Source organism: Geospiza fortis, unplaced genomic scaffold (assembly GCF_000277835.1).
Source record: "Geospiza fortis unplaced genomic scaffold, GeoFor_1.0 scaffold424, whole genome shotgun sequence".
Lineage (NCBI taxonomy): Eukaryota > Metazoa > Chordata > Aves > Passeriformes > Thraupidae > Geospiza > Geospiza fortis.
This window is the reverse complement of record NW_005054354.1, coordinates 1,735,277-1,754,608: the sequence shown is the minus strand read 5'-3', so window position 1 is coordinate 1,754,608 and position 19,332 is coordinate 1,735,277. Positions and strand designations below refer to the sequence as shown.

Genomic DNA, 19,332 nt, shown 5'->3' with positions numbered 1-19,332 from the left:
ATTTGCACAATGACAGATTTGTCTGACACAGCTGCATGAATGCAAGAACAGAAACAACATTGGTAAAGCAATCCCAGCAAGGACACGGTCCAACTCCAAAGCTTTACAGTTTAGTTACCACTTTTTCTCTCTTCCAGCTCCCCTAGTAACAAAATCATCTACTAAGAATGTAGAGCAACTCTGAGATGAGGAGAATATAGCTTTTTTAAATATCTGCTCTGGGGAAAAATAACTTAAAGGGAGGTTTAAGTCATATAAATTTATGTACATAAATCTATAATGCATCTACACAATTGCATAAATTCAGTAAGCAAAACACACAAATTTGTTTGACAACACATATTTTTCATAAAAAGGTAATTGACTATCATTAATTCAGCTTTACAGCCCTGAATTCTTCTTTCAAATGAATTCAACTTGCCTACTATTTTTTTAGAGTAGCTTTGTATCTACTTGATATTGATATCAATAGAAATATTCTCTCCTTTTAAATGCTGAAACAACACAAGCTGGACTTTCTCCTTCCCTATCCAGTAAAGAATTACAAACTAATGTCTCTGGTAACTCAGCACTTTTGTGTAACAACCTTGTTAGCTGCTGGCATCCTTACTCTATGGAAGAACAAATTACTTTGTCTTCAAACAGAAAACAAGAGCACTTACTGAAAAGTCCTCGTATTCTCCATCTTTATGAACAATCTGGAAACTACTACACTAATAAGGTTATTCCATGAGAGGTGTCTTTCTGGTTCCAGTCAGTCATGGATTTACTTTTTTTTTGCAATATTTTAGATTTTTTCATACCTATAATCTATATTTGCAATGCATTCAGTGGTATTTATACATTGTTTTCCAGTTGTAGTTGTTGTCGTTGCTTTGTCACTACATTAGAACAGGCCTTCAGCCAGGAGTACCCTCTGCCTTGATTGCCAAAAAGCCAGTATTTCACAACCTAATATTGTCTTCTCAGCAAGCTTCCAGCTTTCAAGTTTGGCTAAATACATGTGCCCCACCTACCGAACAGAAGAACCTCTGCAATGGAAAATCAATTCATAAATACAAGCCTATTTGTGTTGCTGGTTCTCTCAAATCCTTTCATATCTCCACTCTTATGACACACCTTAGCTAACAAATACAAAAATACTTACTACTCAAACACTTGAAAAGATCAATGGGGAAAACAAAAACAAGGTTCAAACCTTGTTGCAATGCCATCCTTCTGGTGGGGAACAAATATGCCTTAACAGCAAAACAGAAACAGGTTTGGTATAACTCCTTACTGCTCTATAAGGATACTTTTAGAGGAGAAGGAGAATTTTGTAACAGAATAGAATAGAGAAACAGAATACAAGTACAGTTTTCAGATTTTAGAGTTACGCATTTAAATTCACTAATTTCAAAATAAACAAACAAAAATTGGGAAAAAAAGAACTATGAGACTGGGCCCTTACATTTAAACCTATTAATGAAAAAATATAGGATGGTGTAATTGCCAAGATCATCTTCTACAATTTCCTTTTTCATCACTCCTTCTATTCTTCCTTTCCAATCAGTTCTTCTTTCAAAATTCCCAAGCCTCTTTATTTCAGCATTAGGTGACACTACAAACCCCAGATACAGCCTCTAGATCACAAAGCAAATGCAAAACACTGCAGTCACAGTAATTTTAAGAAATAAGAAGTACTGGCTTAATCTCAAACACTGAATTGAATGTGCTACCAATGCAAACACCATTTGTGCCTTATGTGCCTGTCCATAGACAGTTTAAATGCATAATAATTTATCAACTGCATAATGGGTGCAGTTATTCTGCTGTCCTGACAATAATTCATCTCCAAGCAGAAAACACTTTGTGGCAGTCCATCACATTTCCCCCTCTCATTCCTTACTTATTGTCCACTATCATTTCTTTCCCACTGGAGCTCTCTGACCTGTTAGAAGTGAATAAACCAAGAGCTGTCAGGCCCAGATTTTACTCTGTACCTGCTGAAGCCTAGCTTAATGTAATACAGGCCAAAACCAAAACTTCTATACATTAGATCATACAATAAAAGTCATAACTGATCTTAATAATGAAATAGCAGAAATCAGATTTAGGGAACAGATGACAGGGAGCTGGAAAGAGTAAAGCTATTTAGAAATCTAAGGAACAAAAGGTGTAGACATCTGTAACTGAAAAAGAAAAAAGCAAAAGACAGAAGTAGTCTTTGCTAGACCTGGAATATGGATAAAAACTTTTAGAAATACTCCCCATGCTACAGCAAAAGCAACTTGAACACACCATAATTAACTTCTGACACAGCCTTACTACTGGGTTGTCAGTAACATATCCCTTAGGAACAGGTTAACACCACGATAGAAAGTGGAATACTAAACCCATTTTAAAACATCTGACACACAGCCCTCCAACAAGGCCTATGCGCTTGAGACTAAACTTACCAAACACTTAATAGTATGGCAAAATCAAATTTTTTGAGTAGTTACAGCTAAAAGATTAATCTCATCAATACCAGAAATAAACTTAATGCTTACATGAAAAAATAGTTTCACTTAATACAGCAAACTTGAAACTAGTTAATGGCTGTTTAATGGAAACTAGGCATGAAGAAATCCCAGAATTACAAACATACTTTGATTCTTTTTCTTGAACTGTATGCATAAAGAAAATGAAATTCGAAACCCTGGTAATTTAAAGGACATGCTGAAAAACAAAACTGCAATAGGATTTTTTTCTTGCATCAATTCAAACTTAAGTTTTTTCTCTCATGTGCCTGTAATTGTTTAGTGAGCTCTACTGAAATGCTTAGAAGAAGAATGCATGCCAGACATTAGGTAAAACACGTGAAATATTAATGTAAAATGCTTTGTCTAACATCAGGTTTCCAAGCTAGGAATCCTAGTCGCAGCAAAACATAATTTGATGATAAAATCTGTATGCTCTGTCTGCCTTGCTCAAAGAAGATAAAGAGGTCTTACACTAGTGGCCTCCTGATAATGAAAAAATGTATTAAGTTTTGAAAATCATTCTATTACATGCACATTAATTTGGTATCTTACAGTCACTGTTTCAAATTAATGAACTTCTAACATACCACCAAGAACGTACTTTATTTCAAAAGCCAACAAGAAAAAAATTAACTTTCCCACCAGAAAGGGGTTTTTTTTGGCCTGGAATACTACAAATAAAAATTTGCACATCAAATTTTTGCATTATCTTCCATCTTATGGTAACAGAATCTCACAAAAAACATAAAGCAAAATAAAAACCAACTCAACTGAAAGGAACATGAAATTGAAGAACATGGAGATTACATTCAGCTACAGAAAGGCACGGTATTTTTTAGTCCAGACCACTTCAGTCAAGGTCTGGCAGTGTTACTGTTAACACCACCAGGGACAGAAGAAAAATGTTTTAGCAGGATATTTGCACTTCCTATGGATGCAGATGCACCACCTGAAGCAGTGGCACTAATGCAGATGGCTCTGAGCCAGTAATACAATTCAGTCACTCTCAGCAAGACTAATTACCCCAGGCAAAGAGTCATGCAATCCAAGCCATGTAATTTCTATTAATCAAATCAGTTCACTTACCCCTACGGAACAATGCATTGTGCTACAGACATGCTATATTATTTTGGGGACACTAGATATCGCACAAGGCAGCAAACTGTAAGGCATCTAAGTCTCCAAGCAAAAGTACCATGAAAGCAACACTTCCCTCTAGTTTAATGAGTGTTGATTCTTATGAGAAACTGTGTACAGCAGTATTATTACCACCAAATCTGTCTGCTCTGTTACTAGCAGTGAAAGACTTCACTGACATGACAGTAGCCAAGTCCATCCTCACTTTAACAGCAGTCAGCACAAGATCTGGCTTGGCAATCATACACTGTAAATTATTGCTGGGAACAGAAGAAAAAAAAAACGAAGTTCATGACTGAGCAGAATACAGGAAGAAGGCGGCAGTGAAAGAGAGCTGCCACAGTATCCATGGCAGGTGTTCAGACAGTTTACCATTGCAAGTTTAGTAATACTTGTGTACAGACACATAACACATATTGAATGTTACTGCAAAAATTGTAGCAGCTAAAATGAAACAGCTTTTAGACAACAATATTTAACCTGAGGAACAAATATTGCAGCCAGCCAATCTGCAATCACTTCAGAATAAGTCACTGTGTATTAGCTAGGCTACTTAGGCTATTTTAATATTCAAATAATAAGGTACACTGTGGAAACCACAATTAAAGGTAATTCTACCTGGCAACAGATAGAGCTAACTAGTATAAAATAAACTAGCTTAATACTTACCACTAAAACAACAAATTAAAACTGTTGTTTCCTGAATACTGTTGTCTCCTGAATACTAAGTAGTGCTTAGTATTTAGATAAACACATAACAATATTCATCACTCATCCCAAATACTAAAAAACTGAAAGAGAAATACAGTAACATCTTTCTTAAAAACAGTCAGGCAGCTTGCCTTCTTTCCCAGAAAAAGGGAAAAAAATAGACACAAGACACTTACATTCACACAGTCAGTATCACCTTCCTTTTCCTGCTCACTGCATTCTCCTAGCCCAGACTGACATAATAGCTTTTGAGGGTCAGTTTTTGCAGCACTCAAGTAACACAATGAACTATGTGAAGTTTATGTGAATGTCAGTCAAAACCAGAAGAGAAGTAATTGTGTCAGAGGGTTGAGATGAAGGTCTTTGAGGAAATTTTTCTATCTCATCTAAAGGAATGATAAGAAGAGGCTGAAGTGATGGCATGAAATTTCCTGTCACACTGTTCTAATAATATTCCAGGTGGTATCTGGGAACAATGCCCAACAAACCAACCTGTGAAGAACATTTTATATGAAGCATGCCAATTAAAAAAAAATTTAAAAGCAAAACCAACCAAACAAACAAAAAAATGGGGAAGGAGGGGAATATCTCCAAGAGACACAAAGGACTGGGAGCAGATCACCTCACTGAGTCCTCCCACTTCAAGGCAAAATCATCCCTATCTAATTATCCCTGCTTATTGCAGAGGAGTTGAACTAGATCAGCTTTAAAGATTCCTTCCAACCCAAGCTATTCCATGACTACATGATTTCACTCCTGGTACATGCTTTGTCTAAAACACTTTTAAAAAGGCTTCAAAACTGTTTCACAGCTCCCCTGAAACTATAATTTCTGGCAGAACTCTTTCCTAATATTTCAGAAAAAAAATTCCTTTGCTTCATTTCAGGCCCATTACTTACTGTTTAAATCGCAGTGCATATGGAGAGCCATTTAATCTCTTCCTATCTGAAAAACCTTTGTTCATCTGAAGAACATTACTCTCCCTCTCACTCCCCTCTTCTCCAAAACACAGCCACACAGTTCCAGCTCCTTCACCCACTATCCTCAAGACCTTCAGCCACCATTGCTGCTGTGCTTAGGAGTTTCTCTAATTAACATACATCTTCCTTCAATGAGGTGCTTCAAAAGAGACTTGATACTCTGTTTGAAGCATGAACAAAAGATTATTTTCAAGTGCCTTGCACACAATACCCCTCCTTACAAATATCAGCACAAACTTTATTGCCAACAATGTCACACTGCTACAAAATAAATGGACAAGTGGCTTGCACTCAATTTGTGAGGAACTATCAACCTCTCAGCAGAACTGTAATCCGTTTAGTCATTTCTCCTGTTCTCCCTCTTAACTAGAACTATTTACTGTGAGGACTTTGCACTTGTCTGAAAGAGAAATAAAATCAGTTCAGGTAAGACGTATCTCCAATTCGCTAAGAATATTTTTCATTCTAATCCTGTTTCCCAACATACCTCCCATTCTTCTCTGCTTGATTATTGGTAGTAAATTTAATAAGGATATATGTCATATTACATCACACAACTCATTAATGAAAATACAAGCCAGCTACAGAACACATTTTAGCAACACCCTGCTTGATATATTGCTTGGTAAGTGAACAACAGATGAAGGCTTTTGGGGTACAGTTTTCTCTGAACTTCTGCATTCACTGCATGACATTTTCATCTGGATTCTATTGCCAATCCTGTAGTGTGACACGGTGTCAAGAGCCCTATTTAAATCAATGGTGTCAAGAGCCCTATTTAAATCAAACTACAAGACAGTCATTGATCTCTCCAGTCCCAAGGCCTGTTATGCTGCCAACAAAGAACATACGGTTGGTTAAACAGGATTCATTCTTGATAAATCTGTGCATCCTACTATTTAACAGCACTCTTATACAGACTCTAACAAATAGCTTATTTGTTCTAGAGCTCCTTTGCTTAAGGAAGTCAGGTCAGAAAAAAACTGCTTCTCAGTAAAAGCTACTGTTTCTTGTAGTTTCTCAAATTGACACATATTTCTACCTAATTCACATATTCTATATATTTACTATAGCCTTTTCCATCACTACAAAATAAACTTCAGTACACAACTAAGTAAAAGTTGTGATGGAACTAACATAGATCAGCTACAGGAACATATGTTAAATACATACCTAAACATGCACATTTGTGTCCCCCAAACATACACACATTACATACATAAATATATATAAACATACACATAGCATATATAATATGCACATAGCAGTACATTAAAAAAAACTTGACAGTTATCTCAAGATTCTGCACAGAATACCTTAGAAGCAATGGAAGGTATCTTACCACAGCAAGTGCAAAGCTTTCACAGTAATATCACAGGGCTGAGTTTGACAAAGCAGAAATTACTCTGCACCACATGTATAACAGAAAGGTAATAAACAATGGAATTATTTTTTCCTTGAACAAGAGATGAAAGGGATATTCAGGAATATCTGGCTAAAACCACAGATCAGTATTCATCTGGGACATGAAAGCAAGCCTCTGTGACACAGAGGTCCCTATCCAATACCAGGCTTTCACACCACTCATGTCTACCACCTATTTACTACCATCAGATGTTGCAGCATTTCCCCAAAGCTTTCATATCTCACCAACTGAATTGCCAGCTCTCAGTGCTGTTCCCATGCTTCCCACTCTCAGAGCACATCACATTTCCCATCTTCCTGAAGCACAGCACTTGCACAGTCTCACCCCAAGCCACCACATCCCCAGTGCTCTCCTGCCACACACCACCACCACCACCCCCACCACCTCTCTGCTAGAGATAGCCCACCCATCCCAATGCTTTCCAAGTCCAGAAGCACAGCACAGCACTTCCCCAGCCATACCCCACACTCCCTGCTGACTCCCACAGCAGAACCCTGACCCATGCTGAGGGCAGCCCCCTGAGCTCTCCTCCCCTTGGAACAGAGCTACCCCACAGCCAGCAGTCACTGCCTCTCCACATGGGACAGGCACCTCCAATTCCCTGCAACAGTAGGTCCTCAGGGGGGTGCTCCCATCCACACCATGCTGGGAGGCATGGCCAGCTGGGAAGCAGGAAGAATGCCAACCAGCCAAGGGTGACAAAGATAGAGAGGTAAGAGAGATGAAAGGAAGAAATACCAGGAAAGGAGATGGAGAGAGAAATGACAGTAGACAAGGTATTTTACCTGGCCATAAATACCCAGAACTAAGGATGAAGGATTAAATTAAGGACCACAAGCCTTGGCTACCCCCATGGACTGCATGATCCAATTCAAAAGGGTTACCTAAGGGGACACATTTCCCCTCATGTTCAACAATAATTACTCAGACTTGGCTAAGCTTCAGGAAAACACCAAGTATTTGAAAACAAGAAACTCAAAAGACTCTGGCATTTCAACAAAAGAAAGTGCAAGTTCTTTTTTTTTATTTAAATGGTTGTTGTCATCTTATTGCAAAGCTCCCACACCTTCTCAGTGATTTCTCACGGGCAGCTCCTCACAGCACTGACTCCTTCTTCACAGCACAGCCAACAAACTCCAACTCTCCCCTCATCCAGCTAACCCACTCTTTTGTAGCACTCAGCCTCTTACTGGACATAGCTGTGGCCTATTAAGGGCAGGCCTGTTCCTAATCTTTGGAGATTTAGTACAGCTGCAACTCCTCAGGGGTGAGACTACCTTCTGCACTATCTTTAATTTCTTACATTCTATCCCTCCACAAATGGTGAAACAAAAAAAGAGGAAGATGAGTAGTACAAAGTATTTTCTATCAAAGAAAGAAACGCTAAAAACTACACTAAGCATCTCAGATTTTACCATTAAATTGTACTAATTTGTTCAATAGGATCAAGGTAATCCAGGTAGTTAACAGACAGTATTATTTTATATATTCTGAAGATGTAATGGTAGAGCAAAATGGAAAGAAAGGTAAAAATAATCAGAAAAAATATTCTAACTTACAATGATACAGCTGGCACCTAAGTGCTCCAATCAGACTGATATACTAAATAAATACATAAACTTTCTGCTTGCAACACAGCATCTGCCAGTTATAGGACTAAGTCATTGTCTAATAATTTTTTGATCACACAGTACAAAAAGAGCAGTAGTGACAAATATGCAAAATAAACTTCAGGATGATTGTGAATGTTTGATAGTTTAGCCCTCCCACAACCTATTTTTGGAAGCTGGAATTTGAATACCATTAAATCAGAGGAGAAACAGCTGGCAAGATACCATATACAACACCACTAACTGATCTCCAAGACTAATGGGATGCTCCTCACTGCATCCTGCAGCACAGTGTGGAATTTCCCAAGCTAGCTCAAATATAGAAAACATTCTAGCAATGTAACACGAGCCTTCATGAGAACTACCTCACTCTTCTTCACACAAGCCAATAAAATAAAGGGTAAATTAGTCACTACTGCAGCAGAACACTTCCAGTATCTGAACTAGGTTAGGTATCTGTATATCATATCATCTATGGGTTTCATAAAAGCCACATGGCCAATATCTTTCTTTTACGACATAAACTGTAATTTAAACTATGCCTTATTATAGTTCAATGTCTCCCAAAAGCTGAATATATATCTGCTACCTCTTAGGGTGTTTTATAGAAACATAAACCAGTACGAAATTCCTTCACAAAGAAATTGTTGCCCAAAAGAACATAGGGTATTATCACAGAATTTTCACGTTATTAAACACCTGTATCTAGAGAAGTCATACAAAAATATGTAAAGGACTAATAAGTTCTGTCCATCCTATTTCTCAATTTAAATCAGGAAGTAGAAAGCAAGAACACAGTAAAAAGTTTTGGCTGTTTCTTTACCTCAAACACTAGTGTGAGTCATGTGAGCACAAGCTAAAAATGTATCTAAAAGTAATTAAGAAGGGCTCACCAAGTTCATTGAGACTCTGGGCAGCTTTTGTTATCTCTCTGCTTCCTCCTTGCAGTTGTCCTTGAAGTCTCTTACTGAGATACAAGATGCGTATGATCCTCCGCAGCAAGTCACAGGCAGCCTGCAGGGAAATCGTGGCATTAGGGGATATTATCAGTACATTACCATCACATAATACCACTACTCAAATATGAAAACGTCTTAACCAAAAAAGGAAATGTGAATGTGAATAAAAACAAGGAACTTTAGAACACTGAAATCCCTTTTTTTCCAAATTTTTTTAATATGATTCTATGTTATATAGATGAAGACTTCCAAAAGATGGTAATTATATTCATGGGGCTACTGAGATTATTCTGTCACTACCCACACAGAAAACAAAGGAAACTCAGAATCCCATAACAGAGGCATGTTCTATTTCTAATTAGAAGTGAGTTTTATTTTACCTTGTGCATCTCTCCTCAATACTCCTCCCCTCTTAAAGCTTTAGCAAAGTTAAGAAGTTGGCTTTGCCAAGCAAATACTCATCCAAAAGAAGCAAAATGGCAGCACTTATTTCAGAAGACAACAAAACATAAAGACTAAATTGTTATCACAGATATTGACTCTTATGGTAGGCATATATGTAAAAACTAACTCTCAGCAAAACTTCCAGAAGGCCAGTCACCTTCATTCAGCCAACTCTTAACTCACATTCCTTCACATGGTTATTAAAATACATGGCATTCTTAGTTAAAAAATTGGAATATGGACATTTACATAAATTTTTAAGAACCATATTCATGTGTGCTTTTATTAGCACCAAATTAGAATAACAGGCATTGCTGACATCTGAATCAAATATAATAGTTTCATAACTTTTCACTCAACTAATACCTTGAAATACATGCTAGGGGAACAGCAACATTCTGGAGAGAGTAACAACTAAAATAGAATTCAGAAATGCAACTCAGATTTCATAGATACCGCCATAGATACAGTCCAAAATCTGCAATCAGATTAACAAGGGTGGCAAGTGAGAAATTTGGAGTATGACATAGTTGTTTGGAGCTATTTTCCCTGGTACTGAAGGCAAAGTCTTCTGAAGTATTAACCTTATGGATATCAAAATTAATTTTAAATTACTTTAAAAAATATTTAGTATCCAGCAAGACTTAGAACTTCTTTTTCAGACTCAAGTTCATTTATTGAAAAGTGAAGTGCACATATAAAAAATTATACCAGTGAATAATTTCAACCAATATCCACAGCAGACTTGTACAACCTGGCAGTCTCTTCCCTATGCCAACACAAACTAACAAATCCACAAATATTTATAGTTTAATTTTATTAAACATCTAACATATTAAACAAAATAAAAAAGAAAAATTAGAAAAAAACCCACTGAGGCACATCAGAGAAAACCTAAATACTCTCACTGCTTTGGGCTCTCTATCACAGTCTGAAGTGCAAGTTTTCTATGCCTTCTGTGATAACTTAACCATGTGATTTCTATTATACTTTGTGAGACTTAAGTGGGGCTTATCCTGCTTTGAGAGATTAATGTATTAGTTTTTATTAATTCATTTCTTTAATTAGAAAAATCTTGATCCGCATATCACTTTCATATCTGTGAACTAAATTTCTGCAAGACTAATCAAAAATAGCTTCTAGTATAGTGCACTGTGCTTCACCAAAAGAGAGGGCTTAGTATTACTATTTTGCTTTCAAAATTATTTACCCTCTAAGCCAGTTGTATACCTCTGACTAAGGTTTTTCCCTGGGAATTCACCTTCTGTTATTTTCAAACCACCTTTTACTTTACACCCAAAGAGTATTTCTTTTTTGTTGAATTGCTGCTTATTATTTCCTGTCCCAAGAAACAATCTTTTAAAAGAGAGTAAGAGATGGGAGAAGTTGCATTTAGATACAAGAGCAAAAAAAGTTTTCATTTCTAGCCCTGGGAATTAGTAGGAGAAAAAAATCAAAAGACCTGAAGACACAGTCTAAATTTTGTAGTGATTTCTACTGCATTCTACCCTTGACAAAGATTCTGTTTCACTCAAGTATTTTCATCTGTGTGAGCTGTCCAACTTAATAAAACCCCCAATCACAGCAAAAGAATGCTATATGTAAGGACATGTAACAGAAATAAAGAACTGTATCCAATGGTGGAGCTTTTCACAGATGCCAGATCCTCTAACTGACTACCCACATAACAGCAGTCTGAATTAATTCAGGAAACATTCCCTCCCTGAGTTGATCAAGTATGCTTTTCTAAAGGAGATGCTTTCATCCAGGAAGAAACAAATTCTACTGATCAAGCAAGAATTAATTTGGAAAAGGCCAGTGGCCTCAGTCAGTCCAAGTCATTTTAAGTAAAATTAAAAATAAACACCAATTTTTTTTGAGATTACATATTAGTTATCTCCTGAATTTTAAACAACATGCCAACAATAACAGAAATTATGGCTACAATTTGAACCATCAAAAAGCTTCTTACTTTTAATCTCAAATTCATTTTAAGAAAGAAATTGAAGAAATTTTAAGAAATTACTGAAAGAAGATTTAATTATAAAGAGAGAGTCACTTGAAAATGTGCCAGTGTGTAGCTCATATATGCAGGTAACTGAATTGATATATTTTGTTGTTTATAAAGCTTGAAAAAAGTGGAGACAACCCACTATCTTCAGACTATATTTTCTATTTATTTACAGTAGCATCACAAAGACATCTGCTACTGGTAAATATTTTAAAGTAAGAATAACTTTAAAATACAGAATTATTGGGGTTTTTTTAAATGTTTTGTTATTATAAAGTTTTTCATACACCAAGACACTGAAATAAGAGACCATGCAAAAACACTCAGTTAAATAGAGCTTCGCAGAAAAGAATCCTCTGAAGGACAAACTCCCTGTCTACCCATATCAGCTGTTAACCACTCCCACTTAGCTTGTGATCAACTATGGAAAGAGTCAGAAGAGGACAGTATCATTTAGAGCAGGAAGTGAGCTTTCAGTGTCTGCTGCTGCCTGGGGATGCCATGAAGCTCTAAGAGCACAGAAAGACAAAATATGTTCAAGAACATAGCAGAGATTTACAATTCAGGACTAGATTTGAAATTTAACAACAAACTTGCAGTGAGAATGTTTATGAAAAAGCCAGACTATATTAAAAACAATTAAGGATGGCAAAATCTAGTTTTATGCAAGCCAAATATTCCTTCAGTTAGTGAGCAGTCCCACAGCAATCAATGCAGAGGTATTAAAACAACACCATCACAACTACAAGAGACACTGAAACTCACACATTCCAGCAAAACATACCTGCCAACCCTACAGATTTTGACAGAAGGCAACCTCTTTTACCAGCCACCTACATCTACATCTACCAACTGTAGATCAGCTGATAAAATTAGTAAGTTTGACAATGTCCCAAACCACGAGTGTTGCATTTGGGAGCAATTTCACATCATAAGCCCTGCCATCACCAGGAAGTTGCTTGCTGTGCTGTGCCCTTCCTCAACAAACAAGTCCCCCAGGTAAAGGACACCCCAGCAGTGCATTTTTAGGAGGCTGGAGGGTTGAGATTTGACTCAGTTCTCCATAAATTCAGCTTCATTAATTAATTTAGATGTCCTGACCCTCAACTCCTCCCAGCAATGTAGTGTAACATAAAGCACTCACAAAGTATTTGCCAACACAAGAAGGGACAGCAGCTCTTGTGATGAGACTGACTCTCACTGGCAGAGAATCTGGAATCATCATTCCTCTTTCTACACCGATGCTAAAAGAGCAGCCTACCAGACTCCCACTCTCCACCTCTTTTTCCTGACTTACAGCAAAAAAAGTCAGATCTTACAAATCCCCTGGCACAGCCTGAATAATGCTGACTCTGGATGGATGCTGCTTTTACACCACAGGAAAACCCATGTAACAGCCAAGAGGAAGCATCCAAGAAACATTTCCTAAGTTCAGGGACTCCTTCTCCTCAGACATCCTCCTGCAGTCTGACTTTGTGTAAGGGCAGGGTACAAAAGATCTTCATCTCTAGCCCCACATTCCCACAACTTTTTCTACATGCACAACACACATCGGAGAACAACAAAAAAATCTGCACCTAACCTGCCACATGGAAGTCATGGGACTTTTGGCCAGTGGCAAAAAGAGTAACAGCTGGTGCTGAAAACAACAGTAGCATCTGGCCAAACTGGCTACACAGGGTGTTAAGAGCTCCCTGCCGAACTTCCTGCTGAACTTCATTTCTACTGAAAGTAACACAGAAAACAGAAGTTCAGCCAAGAGACAGTGCAGCTGCTCCACCAGCCCCCAGACTAGAAACTGCATGAGTCTGCAGCTTCATCTACTCTACAACAGCAGTCACTTGCAGATGGCAGTCTACTGGAGTGTACATCCACAGCTCAAAATTCAGGTAAACTTGCAAAGACAAACAGTTCAAACAATAACTCATTAAGCACTTGTGGGGCCTGAGCTGTGTTGCATTTCAAACCATAAACTTACGAGAATGCAGATACATGACTCCTGAAGATCTATGGAAAATTTTTCAACTCCTATAAAATTATCAGTGGAAGTGTTTGACACTTATCTCACCATCATTGTGATAAGTTCTCTCTCACTGCTATCCTCTAACAGACATCTACATCCTTCTGTAGACTCCACTTATATTTAAAAGGCAGGCACAACTATGCACCTGGGTTTACAAAACTCCACAACCACAAATAGCTCCTTAAGTTGCATCTTGACTGTTGAAGAAATTTGAAAGAATTTTGAAAGAATTAGTTCTCAAACTCTTTACTAAACTGCAGCAAAGCCTGCACTAATTCAGGGGCGAAAAGCATCTTCTACACAACAGTACCATAACATTAAATACCAAAATAACACAAACAGTTATAAGAATTTAATTATTCTATACTCAGATAACCCTTCTCTCTTCCCTCCGTCTCTACAAAAACTCAATTAGCTAATGCAAAGGTCAATTTCTTACTTTCCTACTAAGCACTTCTCCTTAGCTCTTGAAGAGAAACAAATACTGATTTTCAGAAAAATACTGATAATGAACTACAGGCTACTGGAGTAGAAAAACTGTACTCATGTCTGACAATTGTGAACACACATTCAAAAATATTTTTTTAAATATATTTTTAATGCAACTTACTTGAAGTTTTGCTAGCTGAGCTGTGCGAGACACTATTTTGTTGTAGGGGTCAATAATTTTGACTCTAATTCTAAAAACAAGAAGAGAAAATTATAGCAGTGTTAATAAATAGCATTATAGAACATAAGGATTTATGTTTTCTAATTGCATAATGAATGTCATACCTATCAACAGTGCTTTGTAGAGCACCAATTCTAGTTTGCATCATTTGGAGGACACCTGCAAAATAAAGCAGATTTTTTACATCATTCATCAATTATAGAAACATCAGAAAATTATAGAATGAGTTTTTCTTCAAATCATAGGAACTACTTTAGTATAAACCAAAACAGTTCCCCCTTGTATAAAAGAGCATCAGAGAAACCAAAATTAGTATGCATATTGGGAAATAAAATGAGCAGGTCACTTACTGAATGTTACAGAAAATGCATTGGTAGAGAACATAAACTTGCAGAATAAATATCACTCCAAAATCTGCGAAATTTCAAATACTATTTAGAGGATGCTACTTTCTAAGAGAATGTTGATTTGGACTGCAGATCAAATTATATAACCTGGTATAAACACCTGAACATGATATATAAAAGTGGCACAAAATATTTAACACTATTTATTTAACATAGTGACTAGGACAAAGAGGACTGAGAAGATAAACTATTCTATTTCAAGGTTTTCATCCTGTGCATAAGGATCTTTAGCAAAAAGTAAGGTATCAGTGTCATCGTAAGGTCATCTAATTTAGATTACAAGCAGAGCAAACTACCCTAATCATGTTTGTTCCACATTAGTTTGGCAAAGCAGCACAAGGAAAGCCAACAAGCATGCCTGTTCTTTTCTTGGTAAATTACAAACAAAGTAGTAGGGGACAGGAGTCATTTTTGCAATACAGAATCAGCCTGCTGAGAATTTAATTAAGTTAGACAAACCCAGGCCTATGAAATTATTTTTGTTTCAGTTACTGTTAGCGTTCTAAAACACACTACATTTTTGTAGAGCCCTGTTTGCAAGCATGCCATCATTAAATTAGATAGAACTGCAGCATGATACAGTAAGATGGAAAACAAACAAAACTACTACAAATAGTTACATTCAGGTTGTCCTGTATTATGACTGTATCTCACTCATTTTATATAGATATGTAAATTCTCATCTTCTCCATATTTCAGAACTATTAGCTGAGTGACAGGCTCGTGTGTTCACTGTTATTCATACATGGTATGGCATGCAACAGATCATGAGGATGAAGATCTGGCCAGGAAAAGCTGGCAAAATAGGCTGCACTGTCTACCCCACATAGCAATAATGGGGGAGGGCCAGTGGCACAACATTGCTGCATCTATGGCTGTAATAGTGCTATTAAGCACCCAAGAGCCCTCTTCCCAAAGGACAGAATAAGGATGGGTGAAAAGGCACTCCCCCCTCTCCACCTGCTGTGGAAGATAGATCATGATACAATTCATCCTAATCTTAAAATAAGAGGCAGCTCAAGATACCTACTGAACTACCTATAGACAGAAAAGAATACACAGAGCAGAGCTGTGTACCATTAAAAAAAGTGCAGAGGCCCAAAAAAGAAAAGACTCTACAAGCTGGGTGTACCAATTTGAAATGTTTAATGAGATTCACTTTCACACATCCAAATGACTGTGCATGCTGTGATTTAGCTCCATAATCTTCACTTGCTAACATACTTGATAAATATACCAAGAGCTATGCATTTCTAACTTCACAATTAAAAAATCTGTTGACATTTATCTTTTATTTTTCTTATGAATCTCGACTCAGTGTTTCCTTTAAGAGCACAAACCTAAGTAAAAGGAAGAATTTCAAAAAATTTAAGGTGAATTGAATTGTATTTTTACTTTGCCATATTAGTTGTAAAACATGTATTATTTACCACACCTGTCTTATAGAAATGTTTCCTAACTTAGTAGTTGTTTTGAAGTACATCGTTCTTTCCTCAGAGCAATTTTAGGAAGAAATGCCTTCAGAAACAACCATCATTTCAGAAAACAGAATTCCATGTAGCACAAGTTGCTGAAGATTGTTACAGGGAGGTATTTATCACTCACAAGATTCACTACACATTCCTGTCTACTTCTTATTTGGAGAATGACATATATTTCAGTTTTCTATACTTGATTCTCTAGCTGTTTAAAAAGTTATTCAGGAGCTACCATTACTAGATTAAACAGCCATTTCTTTCATTTTACAGCTATATGCAATTACTGACACAGAACAGTGAACCCAAGCAGCTCCAAACACTAAGGATACTGTCTGCACCAAAAAACCCCACCACAATACCAAACCATATGACACTCTCAGCAAAGTGACAAAGAGCAGAATGGCAGGTTTAATGAGCTCCTGGCATGAGAACAATATATTGCAACCATCTTCTATACAGTCAATGGTTCCTAAGCAAGCCTTTGAAAATCAGCAGTTTATGTTAAAATCCGCATCTCAAAGAGTGGAATAAAACAAAAGTATATATTTAACTTAGGAGCCCTTCCCTAGTAAAAAGTATCTCAACATGGTTTAGATTATGTGTTGTAGCCTCTTTGGTAAAGATGTGCAAACTATGCAACACATGCACGTGCAACAGAAAATTGGTGCTTATGGCAACAGACACCTACCAATGTTGCAACAAAACTAGGCTTATTTAGAAAAATATATTAAAAGGTAAAAGAAGGCTTTATTGCTAAAGTTGCTCAGAACATTATCAAAATACATTTTCTGCTGAGGAAGCTACTCCAGAGAAGTATCAGCCAAATCTTCTCCTTGGAGCTCCATCTACTGACGTAAGGAAAAAAAACTAAAACAAAAAAGCTGCCACATATTACTCCTCAGAAATCAGATCTGGATCTTTAATATTAGAGACCAAAGTTGGCAGTGAATGAGTTCCCAGCACAGATCCTAAAAGTGCTTCCTCCACTGTAAGGATAGCCAGCATAATATAGGAATATTTACCTTCCAGGGATTCAATTCCAGTTGCTTGGGCCAACAGATCTTCATGTCTTGCAACAACCTTAAAAAAACCAATAAAGAAATCAAAAGAGAAAAATGGGGTCATGAGCCTAAAAGAAGTATTAAATATATCACAATCATTCCTACATTAGGCATTTAAGTATCAGCATCCCTACATTAGCCAGATACAGGAAAAAGCAGGTACATCTTACAGGAGAAAGGGTTTTAAGAACACAAGGTGTTTTAACTCACAAAAGCATCAAGCTCAGAATAAGAAAAGGGTCAGAAATTAAGACGTGCAGCAGAGCTGACATCTTAATAAAAGCTAGCAAAGCAATCACATTTCAATACATCTTGATATTTAATAACTGTAAATGTGAACTTACTAATCATACCATAATAACGTATATTCTTTTTTTTTTCTGTTTATGACATTTATAGAAGTAAGTAAGTATTAGTAAGTTCCCAAAGAACTTACTAACTGGGGCAGGGGGAGGGAAGAAGCAAGTTTTGAAACTACAGACAAACTTAGCAAGTGTTCTCATTGCAATGTCTACTGTGGATTTATGATTTCTGCATAGAAAAAGTCTTCTATCTTAACTCAAAAGCCTTTCTGAAGGTGTAGGGGTGTGTTAGCATAGGTTATATCTGCCTAGCTAAAGGTAAGTCCCAGGGCTTATGCTACTCTTCAGCACATGATGTAAAGGTACAAGTTCTCCCTATCTTCTCACAATGCCATGCTGAAACACGGCCTCAAGTGTTTATGATAGTTGACACAATCATTTGGAAAGAGTCTTCCTTCTTACAAGGAAGAGTAAAACAGCACACAGTGATAAGACTACAAAAACTGAAACAATACATGGCTGCCTGGTAGGAGTACTGAGTGTGGGCTTAACTGAGTTGTCAAACTCACTACTAGTTTAGCTGCAAGCTGTACCTTTAGTAACTGCTTGCAGAGGACACTGGGCAATTTCACAAGTTACAAGTTCATAAGAATACTAAGTTTTTGACCAGTTAATATCAATCACCCCAGAATAACAGGTATGCTTTAAACTTACTTGTAAATGCAGCTCTTTATCCAACTGACTAATACCTTGAGCAAGTTTGGCCAGCTGCTCAGCTATCACAGCCTGATGGATGGATTGGGAAGTGTAAGCTTTCACATCAAAGTCTTCTCTGAAGAAGTCAGCATAACATTCTGAAAAAGGATTTAGGATTGTAGGGATTTATTTTCATGGTTTGGAAGAATGAAATAATACTTATAGCCCTGTAGTGTACAGATCTCTGTCAATTTCTTCAACATAACAGTAAATGTTCTCTACGTCACATAGTACAAACGTCGGAAGAGGGCACAATCATGAGAAACAAGTCTGGAACCGGTAACTGGGGTTCGTATTTGTTTTGGGGATTTTTTTTTTTTTTTTTTTTTTTTTTGCAAATGGTGATAAAGTCACATGTTTCTTTATTCCCCACGCCCTCCTCTTGAGCAGAATACACTAAAAAGTATCAATACCTTATTTTCTCAAACTTTACAGTGTAACCGGGAGAAGCTGTTGAGCCTGTACCCATAACCAAACACACGAGTCAGCTGCAGATCACTGACAAGTAGCATGAGACAAAATTTCATGAAATCATACCGGATTTCGACAACGGTGTGAGTTTATAAAACAATTATGAAATAATACTGCAACTATGACTCTGGATCAAGCAAAACCAGAGTTCCCAGACAGCTACTCTCAACTCAACCCAGCACCTTCGCCTCTCCTTCTAGTGCAATTTTTTTCTCTTTGGGAGCAAGCGAGCCCCAGCGCACACTCCGCGCACCCATCGCGGTCCCTCCCCGCGCCGGGGCACTCGCTCCTCCGCCCCAACTCCCGTGACTCGCAGGTGCGGGGCTCCCCCACCTGCCCGGCCCAACGCCGCCCTCACAGGGGACCCTCCGGCCGGGGGCCC

At 37.4% G+C, this 19,332-nt stretch overlaps 1 protein-coding gene across 1 annotated transcript in view; it reads right to left on the bottom strand.

Annotated features, from left to right (window-relative positions):
- Positions 1 to 19,207, bottom strand: part of COG5 (component of oligomeric golgi complex 5) — a 173,366-nt gene extending 154,159 nt beyond the window's left edge. The window contains exons 1-6 of the mRNA XM_005423551.2: positions 19,126 to 19,207; positions 18,438 to 18,577; positions 17,383 to 17,440; positions 14,580 to 14,634; positions 14,416 to 14,485; positions 9,262 to 9,382 (exon numbers count right to left, since the gene is read on the bottom strand). Of these exons, the coding sequence (XP_005423608.1) occupies positions 9,262 to 9,382; positions 14,416 to 14,485; positions 14,580 to 14,634; positions 17,383 to 17,440; positions 18,438 to 18,577; positions 19,126 to 19,207 (526 nt within the window). The remainder of the gene's footprint in view (positions 1 to 9,261; positions 9,383 to 14,415; positions 14,486 to 14,579; positions 14,635 to 17,382; positions 17,441 to 18,437; positions 18,578 to 19,125) is intronic.
- Between the last annotated feature and the right edge of the window lie 125 nt (positions 19,208 to 19,332).